General features: G+C 33.1%; 1 protein-coding gene across 1 annotated transcript; it reads left to right on the forward strand.

Annotated features, from left to right (window-relative positions):
- Window positions 1-8,914: 8,914 nt before the first annotated feature.
- LOC143065209 (alpha-L-fucosidase-like) lies at window positions 8,915-10,349 on the forward strand. Its single transcript, XM_076238634.1, has one exon. The coding sequence runs from the start codon at window positions 8,921-8,923 to the stop codon at window positions 10,289-10,291; it is 1,371 nt and encodes a 456-aa protein (XP_076094749.1). The 5' UTR covers window positions 8,915-8,920; the 3' UTR covers window positions 10,292-10,349.
- Window positions 10,350-13,022: the final 2,673 nt, after the last annotated feature.

Genomic DNA, 13,022 nt, shown 5'->3' on the forward strand with positions numbered 1-13,022 from the left:
TATTATACAAGAATATTAATTATAGAATCGTATAAGTGATTAGATAATTAATTGTATTATCTAGCTATGTCGATATTTCTTCTAAATCAAATTGTAAAACAAATAAATCGTGAACATATAGTTGCTTAAAACAAAACCATCAATCGAAATCAGCGAATTAAACATCGTATAAATTATGCATCGTATAGATTACGGACGCCATCACGAGTTCGTTATGGAATAACCGTTTCACAAATGATATCGGATATGTTCCTCACGTCGTAACTACAATCCCCTTCCCTTTCATGAATGTGACCTACGAAATTAGACTATTTACCGGATTTGTTATCACATAAGCAACACGACGGGTGCCACATGTGGAGCAGGATCAGCTTACCCTTCCGGAGCACCTGAGATCACCTCTAGTGTTTGATGGGGTTCGTGTTGCTTATTCTTTAGTTTTCTATGTTGTGTCATGTGTTCTATTGTTTGTCTGTTTGTCTTCTTTCATTTTTAGCCAGGCGTTGTCAGTTTATTTTTGATTTATGAGTTTGACTGTCCCTTTGGTATCTTTCATCCCTCTTTTATACACTTAGTAATCTCCTATCTATATTTAAAAACAATGGTAGCTATATAGGCATCCTTTATTTTGTAAACTGGGTCAATTACCAATTAGTAAATTACATGATATTTTCAAGGAGTGTGACATCATCTCTTTCTTCACCCCATTCTATGAATATTCGTGTACAGCTTTTTGCCACCATAGACTGTCTCCGCGTATCGACAATCTGATGATAAACGACACTTTCTGAAAATTAAATATATTAACAGAGGTATGGATTTTATTAACTTATCGAGCATTTCTAATGACTATACCGTTCACATTTTATACCGCCCTATTTTGATAACACAGAACCACCTTTTATTTCGTACACATACAAAAAAAAACACAGCAGAAGTTTAATTTTTAATTGTACGTCGGTAACAATAGACGTCAATGAAGAAAATAATACTCCTTTAACTTGTAACTGTGAATCGTCGAAGTTAAGATATGATCCCTATGACCATGTTAATACGGGGGACATCAATATCGTCCAGGACAGAGAGGTTAAAAAAAAAGGGAAAAAAAGGAACAAAACATCGTTCTCCATTTGAAATTGAAACAGTGTCGTCAGGTCACTAAATACGCAATTCCCTCGTTTTGTAAACATTGGTGTAATCGGGAAAAATCTGATAAAAATCTCTTGATTTTTTATTCAAATAAATGTATGAATGTTGTAGATAATATAATATAACATTTTGAAAAGAGTGCATAATACGCCTATTTTTAGAATAAGAAATTAACTTCAAGAATTTTCAAAGCGGTTTGTGTTTGTACCAGCCGACAAAGCAACCAACAATGTAGTCCAAATAATTATGACGTCTTGAAAGGCTATTATAATTTTTTAAAGCGTCAAAGAAAAAAATTATAATAGCCTTTCAAGACGTCATAATTATTTGGACTACCAACAATGTTGTGGTGATATGCCGTAAATACTACACGGACGGTCTTAAGAATGAAATTTTAAATTCATCTACATTCAAGTCCGTGCGCTCAATAGAGAGTCATAGAGTAAACAAACATATCATAATCACATCACAGCTTGAGGCTTCTTCTGAACATTTGAAGGTCCCTACTATTTATTGGTTACCTAAACTACACAAAAAAGACCAGAAACATATCGTTTCATATCGGCCTCTAGAAAGTGTGCTACAACTAATCTTTCAGTGCTTTCAACAATTTCCTAAACTACTATCAAAGAACTTATCATACACTATTGTAATAAAAATGAAAATAATGGAATTAACATTTTTTGGAGTGTAAACAATTCTTTGGATGTTTTACATGAATAACGGGCTTCTGATGATCTTCTTGATTCTACTCTTTACACTACACTTCCACATAATCTTATCAAACAAAAGTTTTCCTATTTAATTAAATGGTCGTTTGGAAAATCTGAATGCAAATAATTATATTTGCTGCAATTCATTTAAAGCTTTCTTCTCTAATGAAAAGCTAAATATGCTAGATATACTTACTGGAGGTGTGATGAGATGATTGAAGCTGTTAATTTTCTCCTTGATAATATCTATGTACGTTTCGTCAACGAACTTTATCGACAGAATGTAGGCATCCCAATGATCCCCTTTAATATCAGACTTGTTTTTGTATTGTTATGAATCACAGTTTATGACTAAACTTAGTAACGACCCGTCTAAATTGTGTTTAATTGATGAATTCAACAACACTTACCGTTATTTCGATGATATTTTTCGTTAAATTATCAAGAATTTTCTAAATATATTGTCAACAATTACCCAGAACAACTTACTTTAAATTAATCAAATTTAAACAGAAATAACTGTCCTTTCCTAGTTTTAGATATTCGGTTTTACACGGGGAACTCCACACTAAAAATACCGTCAAAAGGGACGATTTTTCGTTCCCTATTATTAATTTTCTCTTTTCGGGTGGTAATGTTCCTTTGGCATCATCTTTCGATGTTTATATTTCAAAATTAGTTTGCTATGTCTATGTCTGTTGTGACGTTTTTTTATTTTGACGAACGTAATCCATGTATTACTGGTAAATAGTTATCAAAGGTACCATGGTTATAATTTAGTACGCCAGACGCGTTTCGTCTGCATAATACTCATCAGTGACGCTCATATCAAAATAATTATAAAGCCAAACAAGTACAAAGTTGAAGAGCATTGAGGATCCAAAATTCCAAAAGTTTTGCCAAATACGATTAAGGTAATCCATTCCTGGGATAAGAATTGTTCACACTATACGGACTTCATATACAGGAGTGTGCTACTTACGCAGAAACTTCTCCAACAAAGTTATGAGGAGGACAGATTAAAATTGACACTCCCTAAATTTTATGGACACCATCACGAATTGGTGGATCCATACGATGTGTGTTTAACCAAACTAGCTAAGGACATTTTTACCACATGGTAGATTGTGGTTTGTCATTATGTCGTCTAATCTTTTAATTACCAAACGTGACTTATTCCCGATTGTGACTGTTTTGCTGAGTGTGAATTCGCATTACTATAAGACGTGTTACGGTACTTGTCTATCCCAAACTCATGTATTTAGTTTAAATGTTTAATGTTATATTTGTAATTCTCATTGGATTTTGTCAAATGTGTTGACGTCTTTTCTATTATATTTATGTGTTATGGAAACAAAAATTAATCACCGCCGTCATTTATTAGATTTAATTTTGGTCAACATAATCTGTACGATAATTTAAGTTTGAAGTTGGATTCATAACAAACTGCACATATACATATTATAGTTAATTGCTATTAATAAGTATTGCAATATGCATTGTGTTTAAATGCAATATCAGTATTTAGTTCTATTTTAATCTTTAATCAATCCTAATTCTATCTTACTTTTGAGATATAGTTTTTCATATGTGACGTAATTTTTCTGCTGTTTCAGAAATTTCATATGTTCAAATTTTTAATGCCTTTTAACCATCGTATGTGACGTAATTTTCAATGCCTTTTCACCGTCGTATGTGACGTCATTTTCATATTTACTGCGTTGAGGCCTGAGGTTGAAGTCATAAAACTTTTCTCGGTGCTCGGAGCACAAAAATCATGCTCGAAACATGAAATCCAGCATTTTGATTGGTTGATTCTTGAGTCTGAGTACAAAAATCGTGGTCGAAAGTTTTATGACCGCAAGGCCAGGACTGAGTCGGGTGTGTCTATTCTGTGTTGGTCATTCATTATGTATTCGTGTTTGTTTTATGTAATGAGTTAATACTTCAGTTTCATTATGTATATCTGTTATATTCATTTGATAAAATTTACTGTTTGCAATAGCATTAATTGTTCTAAATAATTAGGATGTTCTTATCCCAAGCATACAAACTTAGCCGTATTTGGCACAACCTTTTTCAACTTTTGATCTTCAGTGCTGTACAACTTTGTACTTTTTTTCGCTTTCGATCTTTTATATCTGGGCGTCACTGGTGGGACTTGTGTGGACGAGGCGCGTTTTTGGCGTATTAAATTTTAAACCTGATGCTTTTTGTTATTCATTAATCATGTGTTTCTTTGTCTAATATGTTTTCCTATTTATTTGTATTGTAGTCCTGTAATATTATGTTGTCATTTCTATGTTATATTTAACATTGCCATTAAAGTGCGAGGTTTGGCATGCCACAAACCAGGTTCAACCCACCATTTTTTCCTTAAAAAATGTCCTGTACCAAGTCAGGAATATGGCCATTGTTATATTATAGTTCGTTTCTGTGTGTGTTACAATTTAACGTTGCGTCGTTTGTTTTCTCTTATTTTTGAGTGTAAATTGACATTGCGATAAGACGTGTCACGGTACTTGTCTATCCCAAATTCATGTATTTGGTTTTGATGTTATATTTGTTATTCTCGTGGGATTTTGTCTGATGCTTGGTCCGTTTCTGTGTGTGTTAGTTACATTGTAGTGTTGTGTCGTTGTTCTCCTCTTATATTTATGCGTTTCCGTCAGTTTTAGTTTGTTACCCCGATTTTGTTTTTTGTCCATGGATTTATGAGTTTGAACAGCGGTATACTACTGTTGCCTTTATTTATAAGAAAATCTTAGTTTTTCGATAAATTCAAAGTTTTGCAAACAGGAAATTTATAAAAATGACCACATGATTGATATGCATGTCAACACCGAAGTGTTGACTACTGGGCTGGTGATACCCTCGGGGACGAAACGTCCACCAGCAATGACATGGACCCAGTGGTGTAAATAGTTAGCAAAGGTACCAGGGTTATAATTTAGTACTCCAGACGCGTTTCGTCTACATAAGACTCATCAGTGACGCTCATATCAAAATAATAATAAAGGCAAACAAGTACAAAGTTGAAGAGCATTGAGGATCTAAAATTCCAAAAGTTATGCCAAATACGATTAAGATAATCCATTCCTTGGACTAGAAAATCTTTGTTTTTCGATAAATTCAAAGTTTTGTAAACAGGAAATTTATAAAAATGACCACATTATTGATATTCATGTGGTAAATTATTAAGCCAGATATTTCGTTATACAAATTTTTAAAACTTTCACTGATTTCTTCCATAGAAATAACGATTTAGTTTTGAAGTTTGGTTGTACCTGTAGAAATCTTAATTCAAACAGGATATATAGCACATCCTCATTTTTACGGAAATGTTGTTTACCGTTCCCGGAAATTTAGAAACGAACTTAGGAAACTTATCGATTCTTTAAATAAACTTTTTCTAAAATTCAACACTCTAATAAGATCATTGATTGGTATTATTATCAATTGGTTATCAGTAAATTAAAAGCAAACTAAATATTATTGTTATATACATATACACATTCATGGATCTACAATCTGTCGATACCAGCTGTATCTTGGCATTGTATAAGGTCATGTTTTTCTCTGACTGTTTATGATGTTTTTATACTAAATCCATTGGATGTTGGATGTTTTCTGATTGATAATTTAGTCTTAGATGCATGATTTTTTAACAGTTGTTAGTGGCTTTGAACAAGCTGTCAGTAACTTCGAGTATTCTCAGATCAGTACTTAGCGTCTTTTTGTTGTTGGGATATACAAGTTGCCGGTCACGTCCACTCTGTCTTTTTGTTAGATGTATTTCTAGTTGTGTCCATCTGATGAGTTCAGCCTTTTTCAACTGTTTTTTTATAGTTCGCTCTTATGTTGTACTGTTAAATCATTGTCCTAGGTTAGGGGAGGGTTGGGATCCCGCTAAAATGTTAACCCCGCAACATTTTGTATATATGTGCCTATCCCAAGTCAGGAGCCTGAAATTCAATGGTTGCCGTTTGTTGACGTGTTACATATTTGGTGTTTGTTCATTTGTTGTACATAAATAAGGCTGTTGGTTTACTCGACGTTTTAATTGTTTTGCATTTGTCATTTCGGGGCCTTTTGTAGTTAACTACGTGGTATGGGCTTTTCTCATTGTTAAAGGCTGTACGGTGACCTATAGTTGTTAACTTCTGTGTCATTTGGTCTCTTGTGGAAAGTTGTCTCATTGGCAATCATATCACATGTTCTTTTTTTATACAGTCTATCAATACACAACGAAATCAAGACTACAGAGAAAGCTAACAGGCATGCTTAAACTATGGATAATACATAAAAATGGCATGTGAAAGCTTAACTTTACTTGGAGAATCGTAACTAGTAATGTCTCCAATAGCGTATTTTTATACTGTATTTATGCTACGAATAGCACTATTCTAACCAACACTTTATCTTGGAATATTGGCGTTTTTCAATAAAAGCGTTCCTTTCAGACCTATAAAAAATGGAAAATCAACTAGTCTAAAATTTATTTTCAAGAGTTATTTTGAATACCTCTATTATAGAACTGTTTGTAAACAAAAGTGCAATCTTAAATACTCTTTAAAATGATATTTTTTTCATAATTTGTGTACTGTTTCGTAGGGGACAAAAACGAAACTGCTTCTTAACACACATATCTTTGCAATTTTAAATGTTTCCTATAGACATTCCAGTTTGTTTACTTTATATACTAGAAAAATCTCATTTTTTTCTGAATTGGAGAACCATTTTTTATCAATAAAGATTAGACAGTACTTCACATATGAAGGTACAACTCATGTTACGTAGTGGACGGACATTTTGATGCGTTTCGTAGTTGACAAAACCGTTTCGTAGTGGACAAAAAGTTTTGTAGTTGACATCAACCCTATTCTATGTTAATAAAAACATAATAAAAATTACATGAAACTAACCATTGTTATTTGCTTTGCACGAATATAATTAAAAAAAAGAGTAAAAAAAGACTGCATGGTAGTGTTAGTGTCCCCTACGCAACGTTCTCCCAAACTTGTTTCGTAGGTGACCGTTTCGTAGGGGACATATTCACATGTTTTATTTTTTTCTCACAACCCCTATATTGCAATAGTAACAAGACTGACTGTATTCATCAAAGCATTATTAAGCTGTACACTGATATTTTTTTCATAATTCTAAAACCAGTTACTGAAGGAGATTTGACCCGTTTCGTAGTGGACATTTACAAAAATACGGTATAACTCTGGTCCATTTGATGTGCTCAATTTTTCTTACCAACAATTTAATTGCCGTTATAAAAGCATCACTTCTTTTGTAAGACCCTAATGTTTATATTTCTTGCTAACAAAAAATTACATTGATTTTATAAAACTGTTTATAAGCAAGTTTTAATGACTTCGTTTCGTAGTAAACATTGTGTTAGGGTCACACCTTCTGAAATAAAAAATCCTATGTTAAAAGCTGTTTATTTAAATATGTTGGCTCTAAACATACTTTTGAATTATTAAAGAACTTATATTAAGTAAAATTAATATTTATTTCTACATTTTTTTACGATATTTTAGAGTATGAATGTTGAACAGGCGGTCTAGGGACATGCCATTTTGTTGTTTTGGACCATTCAGGAATCAATATCTTATCAATCCCTCTAAAAAAATAAACTGTTTCTTTGCTTAAAAATGTTATATATAATTCAATGTACTGACTGCACAAAAAATTACTTGCAAAGATCAAACATATTTTTTTTTAAAGCGGCTGGGACAAGAAAGTACGTTTTTATTGAAAAACGCCCATATATCAGTTGATACGAAGTGTATGCTTTATGGATTTCCTTAATGAAGGCTTCATTGTTGCTAACATGACCGATACTGAACAATTGATGTTTTTTTTTTGTGGTTTAATTTTGTTTTCGCTTAAATTGAATCAATTTATCTTACCATTATTGAAAATACATGCAGGTGCTGTTTGGTATGGTCAACAATTTGCATATCCCTCTAATTTTGTCCCTCTGGATCGGGTAAAACAAACCTGATGTTATTAGTATGCAAGCCACTCATATATACAACGTTGTAAACAGGCTTAAATGAATGTCAATTGCCCTGGTCAGAGATTGCGTCACCACAAATTAACTAAAATTTACTAAATTCTTTCATAGACGGAAAGATTTCGCTAGAAAGTTTGGCTGTTCCTAAAGAATTCTTATTTAAACAGAATATCACATCCAAATTCTTACGATGTTAACTCATTCATCCCTTTAAATAAACACACCAACCCTTCTCGAGCTAAAACATTTATAGACACACCATCGAATTACACCTTATACAAGCTCAACAAGGAAGTGCCTGTAAAAAACTTTATCGTTTAACCATTTGCTCGAGATTTAATGGTTTACCAGATGTAGTTACCAGATCTTCAGAATCCATACTCTCAAAGTCCATATTACGTTTGGTTAGAATATTTTTTTTGCCATTTTCGTAATATTTAAAATCTGTCAAGATATGAAATGGTAATCGTGTTTATTAATCTTAAAATCATTTGGACACATGTAAAATACACGTACTCAAAACTTCAAGTCTGTCAAAATTGTACAAAATATAATGAAATGGTAGTCCTATTGGGTAATCTTTAAATCATTTGGACATTTGTATATCTTGTTTACTACACGTAATCAAAACATAAATTCTGTCAAAATTGCATAGGCCATTGAATTCAAATTAGGTCGATTTTGTAAAAATAGATTTAAAATGAATTAAAAGGAAATAATACAGCATATAATTTCTGTTAACGACCTGTGCATATAAATAAGCGGTCACTTTGCATCCAGAAAAGCGCTTCGGACGCAAGAAATTATTAAACGTGTTGTTTTCAACTTTTTGCATCACCACACTGCAGTGGTCTTTTAGAACTAGTTACATGATATTATAATAAACTTATCATCAATGACAGAGACATTATTTGCAAACATTTGTTTTTATTACTACCTGTTTATTTCAAGAAAAGAACATACACATACACATCGGGTTCGTTGACTATACGGGTCGATAACTTCATTTCATAACATGAATTTAAAAATGGCTGCTCTATATCTGTTCCTGCTATTTTATTGCACTTTATTAACGTTCGGCCAGAGATATCAACCAACCTGGGACTCCCTAGAAAGCCGACCCCTTCCGGACTGGTACGACGAAGCAAAACTTGGCATATTTATGCACTGGGGAGTTTTCTCTGTTCCTAGTTACAATGCAGTATGGTTCTGGAATAATTGGAAAAATGGAAACCGAGACATTGTCAATTTTATGAAGCGGAACTATCGCCCTAATTTTACATATGCCGACTTTGCAGCAGACTTCAAAGCAGAATTTTATGATCCTAAAAGATGGGCTGCAATACTAGAAGCCTCTGGTGCTAAATATGTTGTTTTAGTTTCAAAACATCACGAAGGATTTACCAATTGGCCGTCTAATTATTCTTGGAACTGGAATTCTTATGACGTCGGTCCATACAGGGACCTGGTGGGGGAACTTGCTGATGCTATTCGCAATACAACAAATCTGCGATTTGGACTGTATCATTCTCTGTTTGAATGGTACAACCCACTATATCTTAGAGACAAAGCAAACAATTTTACAACACAAGATTTTGTGAAATTTAAATCGATGCCTGAATTATATGAGCTTGTGAATAGATATAAACCCGAAGTAGTTTGGTCGGACGGAGCATGGGAAGCACCGGACACCTATTGGACGTCAAAGGAATTCTTAGCTTGGCTGTACAATGACAGCCCAGTAAAGGACACGGTTGTCACTAATGACCGCTGGGGCAAAGGCGACATATGTCATCATGGTGGATACTTCACGTGCACTGATAAATACCTTCCTACAACTCTTCAGAAAAGAAAGTTCGAAAATGCAATGACAATAGACAAAAACCATTGGGGCTTCCGACGAAATGCACGGATAGAGGACTTTTTTTCAGCACGAGAACTAATTGCAACATTCGCACAAACTGTAAGCTGTGGAGGTAATATGCTTATGAACGTTGGACCAACTAGTTATGGAACTATACAACCAGTTTATGAAGAAAGACTTCTACAGTTTGGAAAATGGATGAGAATAAATGGCGAAGCTATTTATAGTTCAAAACCGTGGACAGTTCAACAAGACAATGCCACTAGGGCATGTTGGTATACAATGAAAAAGACTGAAACAGCAACAAATGTTTATGCAATCATATTGGATTGGTCAGATACAAATTATTTGTATTTGAATGCACCTATCACTAGTAGCAGCACATTGATAACAATGTTAGGGTTTCAAGATTATAACTTTAGTTATTCAAAAGTGCAACCGTCTGGTGTAAATATAACATTGCCAAATATATCTTTTTCGAAGATACCAAGCACTGATGCTTGGGTTTTTAAGATGACTGATATATCGAATTAGAACGGTCAATATGATTGAAATATCAATAATACTCATATTCGAATCATCTATATCATATGAGTAAGGGACGACATCAAAAGTTCAATGAAGGATAAAAAACTTAATTCACATAGTTTTTTTCACTGACCCCCACACCCCCTCTTAACTTAATTTGGGAAAAATTGATTGACCAATAGGGATATATGTAAATTCGATTTTAGATAAACAGAACTTGCAGCAATGTTGAACCCCCCCCCCCCCCACCCCCAAACTATTTGATTTAAGTTTTTTATCCTACATCGATCTTTTGATGTCAACCCTAAGTTATGCAATTGACGCTTTCCTGTCAGAAAAAAACTGATACTATGATGTTATAAACAGGATATTTGTTTAATTAAAAAATGTTATTTTGAACCATTTCCATACAGATTTTTGTGCTATGCTTGAAGTGGATCTCACTTGTTTTATTTTCTTTTTTACATGAGATTGATTGTTTGGTTATATTGTGTAAGAAGAGGTCACGGTACGGGATAACCAACTAAAGAACTAGAGTAGTGTAAAATGAATCAATTGTTGTTTGAACATGTTTGAAAATTCTTTAACATTTTCACTGTATACGTAAATAATTATGAAATTATTAAGGTGTTTATTGCAAACGTGCCTTACATATATGTGTATGAATTCATTGATATATTTTTTTATCATGTTATTAATTATAATATTGTTTTTATATTACGAATAAACTGTCACAAATACGTTGATAATATTTGAATTATCTGTATATTATCTATTCAGCCTGTATTACTCATCCGGACATGTTGTTAATTTCTGTGTCATTTGGTCTCATTTGGAGAGGAGTCTCATTGGCAGTCATACCACATCTTCTTTTTTTATATATCTGTCATATTTGGTTTTCAATTATTGTTTTGTTATATAACTTAAGCCGTTGTTTTATTCGTTTGTCATTTTGTCATGCCAGTGTCTTTTACAGCTGAACACACGGTATGAACTTTAACTATTAACGAAAGTCATACGATGACTTGTAGTTGCTTATAGTAACGTCATTTGGTTCATTCAGATATTTATTTGATTGGCAATCATACCATATCTTCTAAATTTATATTCTATTTCATTTGCATTTTTTAACACACCTACTTGTATGGACTGCCATTTATGAATTATGCTTCGTCAGCAGATATTTCAGTGTTAGCCTTCGTACGATTTCATTCCAATTTCGTATAAATAACTTTGTGTTTAATTGATTGTTTTGCTTGCTTAAAGCATATTGCAAATGTTTAATGCGATTCCAGGATGAGAAACAATAGAAAATATAAATAAAAAGTTCTGGAAAATGATCATAGAGAGATGACGGGCAGACATTTGAACAGTATGTCACTTGTGAATGATAATATTATGGTTAGGACAGACATCTTCCTTTAGAACAATTCAATTATGGTCATTACATGTCATAATGGTTAAGATCATGTATTGTAATGACAGTTACTTAATGCGACTTATAATTGAATATTATATGTTATTTGCAACACGACAGACATGTTCTACTAGTGGAACAGTACCTATTCACCCTTAGATCTCGTACACACCTATTTTACTTTAACTTCATTAACATGACATGTGTCTCTAGTTAAACAATGTTTGTGTCCACTACCCGTAGATCGATGTCCTTTAGAACTGATAACTTAATCGTGAAGTAAAGATTATAAAGCAATAATTCTATGATAAAAGTCACCATCTTAACATTCAAAATCACACATATGTGCCAACATGGCCCTACAGAACATGAATTCTAAGATACACTGAAAACAAATCCCTGCGAATATAGATGAGTTTCTTCTTTGAGTTTTTTACAACCACTGGGTCGATACCACTGATGATGGACGTTTCAGTCTCCCAGTGTAACACCAGCCCAGTAGCCAGTTGTTAAGTGTTGACAATAAATAGCTTAGGGTTTGTCGTTTTTTTTATCACCGTCTCTTTAACATAGTATTTTATTTGACCTACCAACTGTTTTGATTGTCGCATCACTGCTGGGTGCTGTGCAGACGACGAAATAGGCGTCTGGTATATCAAATTATAATCATAGTATCTTTGAAGAGTATTTCATAACATCAAAACTAACCCGCTCTAAAACAAGCCTGCAATGCAAAAACAACAAAATCTGGAAAATGTTTAAAAAGAAAACAAGGGTGTACCATTAAGAAAAGAGAGCCAAAACAGAAGAATGCAAACGATAATTCAGGAATTATTGAAGGGTCTACATAAATACTTTATTTTTGGAAGGACTAAAAAAATATGAACAACAAATACTAAACTCCAGTATAAATTAAAACAGGAGAGGTCCATATAAACAGGAAAAATCAAACATTAGACTTCATAAGTGAACAGACATAATGTATACCAACTGCCATATTTCCTTGATACAACAACAACCCAATTCCCTTCTGGAAATATGTACAATTCCGAAAAAAAACAGATTAAATAGGTACGTTACCTTTGAAAAGCAAACACCGTAAAGTAAACGACAGGAAAAGAATTGCAAAATCACTGCTAAAATTAAAATCAGCATTTACCAGAGAAGAAAACGAAAATCAGCCAACACAAAATAGCGTTAGATCCACATACCAAATAAAATCCCAAGGGTGTGCTATAAACATCGATATAACAAAGTCCATAAACACTGCCAATGCAGTAACTGACTAATCGATTACATTTCAAGAGTATTTAAGAAATA

Source organism: Mytilus galloprovincialis, chromosome 1 (assembly GCF_965363235.1).
Source record: "Mytilus galloprovincialis chromosome 1, xbMytGall1.hap1.1, whole genome shotgun sequence".
In the NCBI taxonomy this organism is placed as follows: Eukaryota; Metazoa; Mollusca; class Bivalvia; order Mytilida; family Mytilidae; genus Mytilus; species Mytilus galloprovincialis.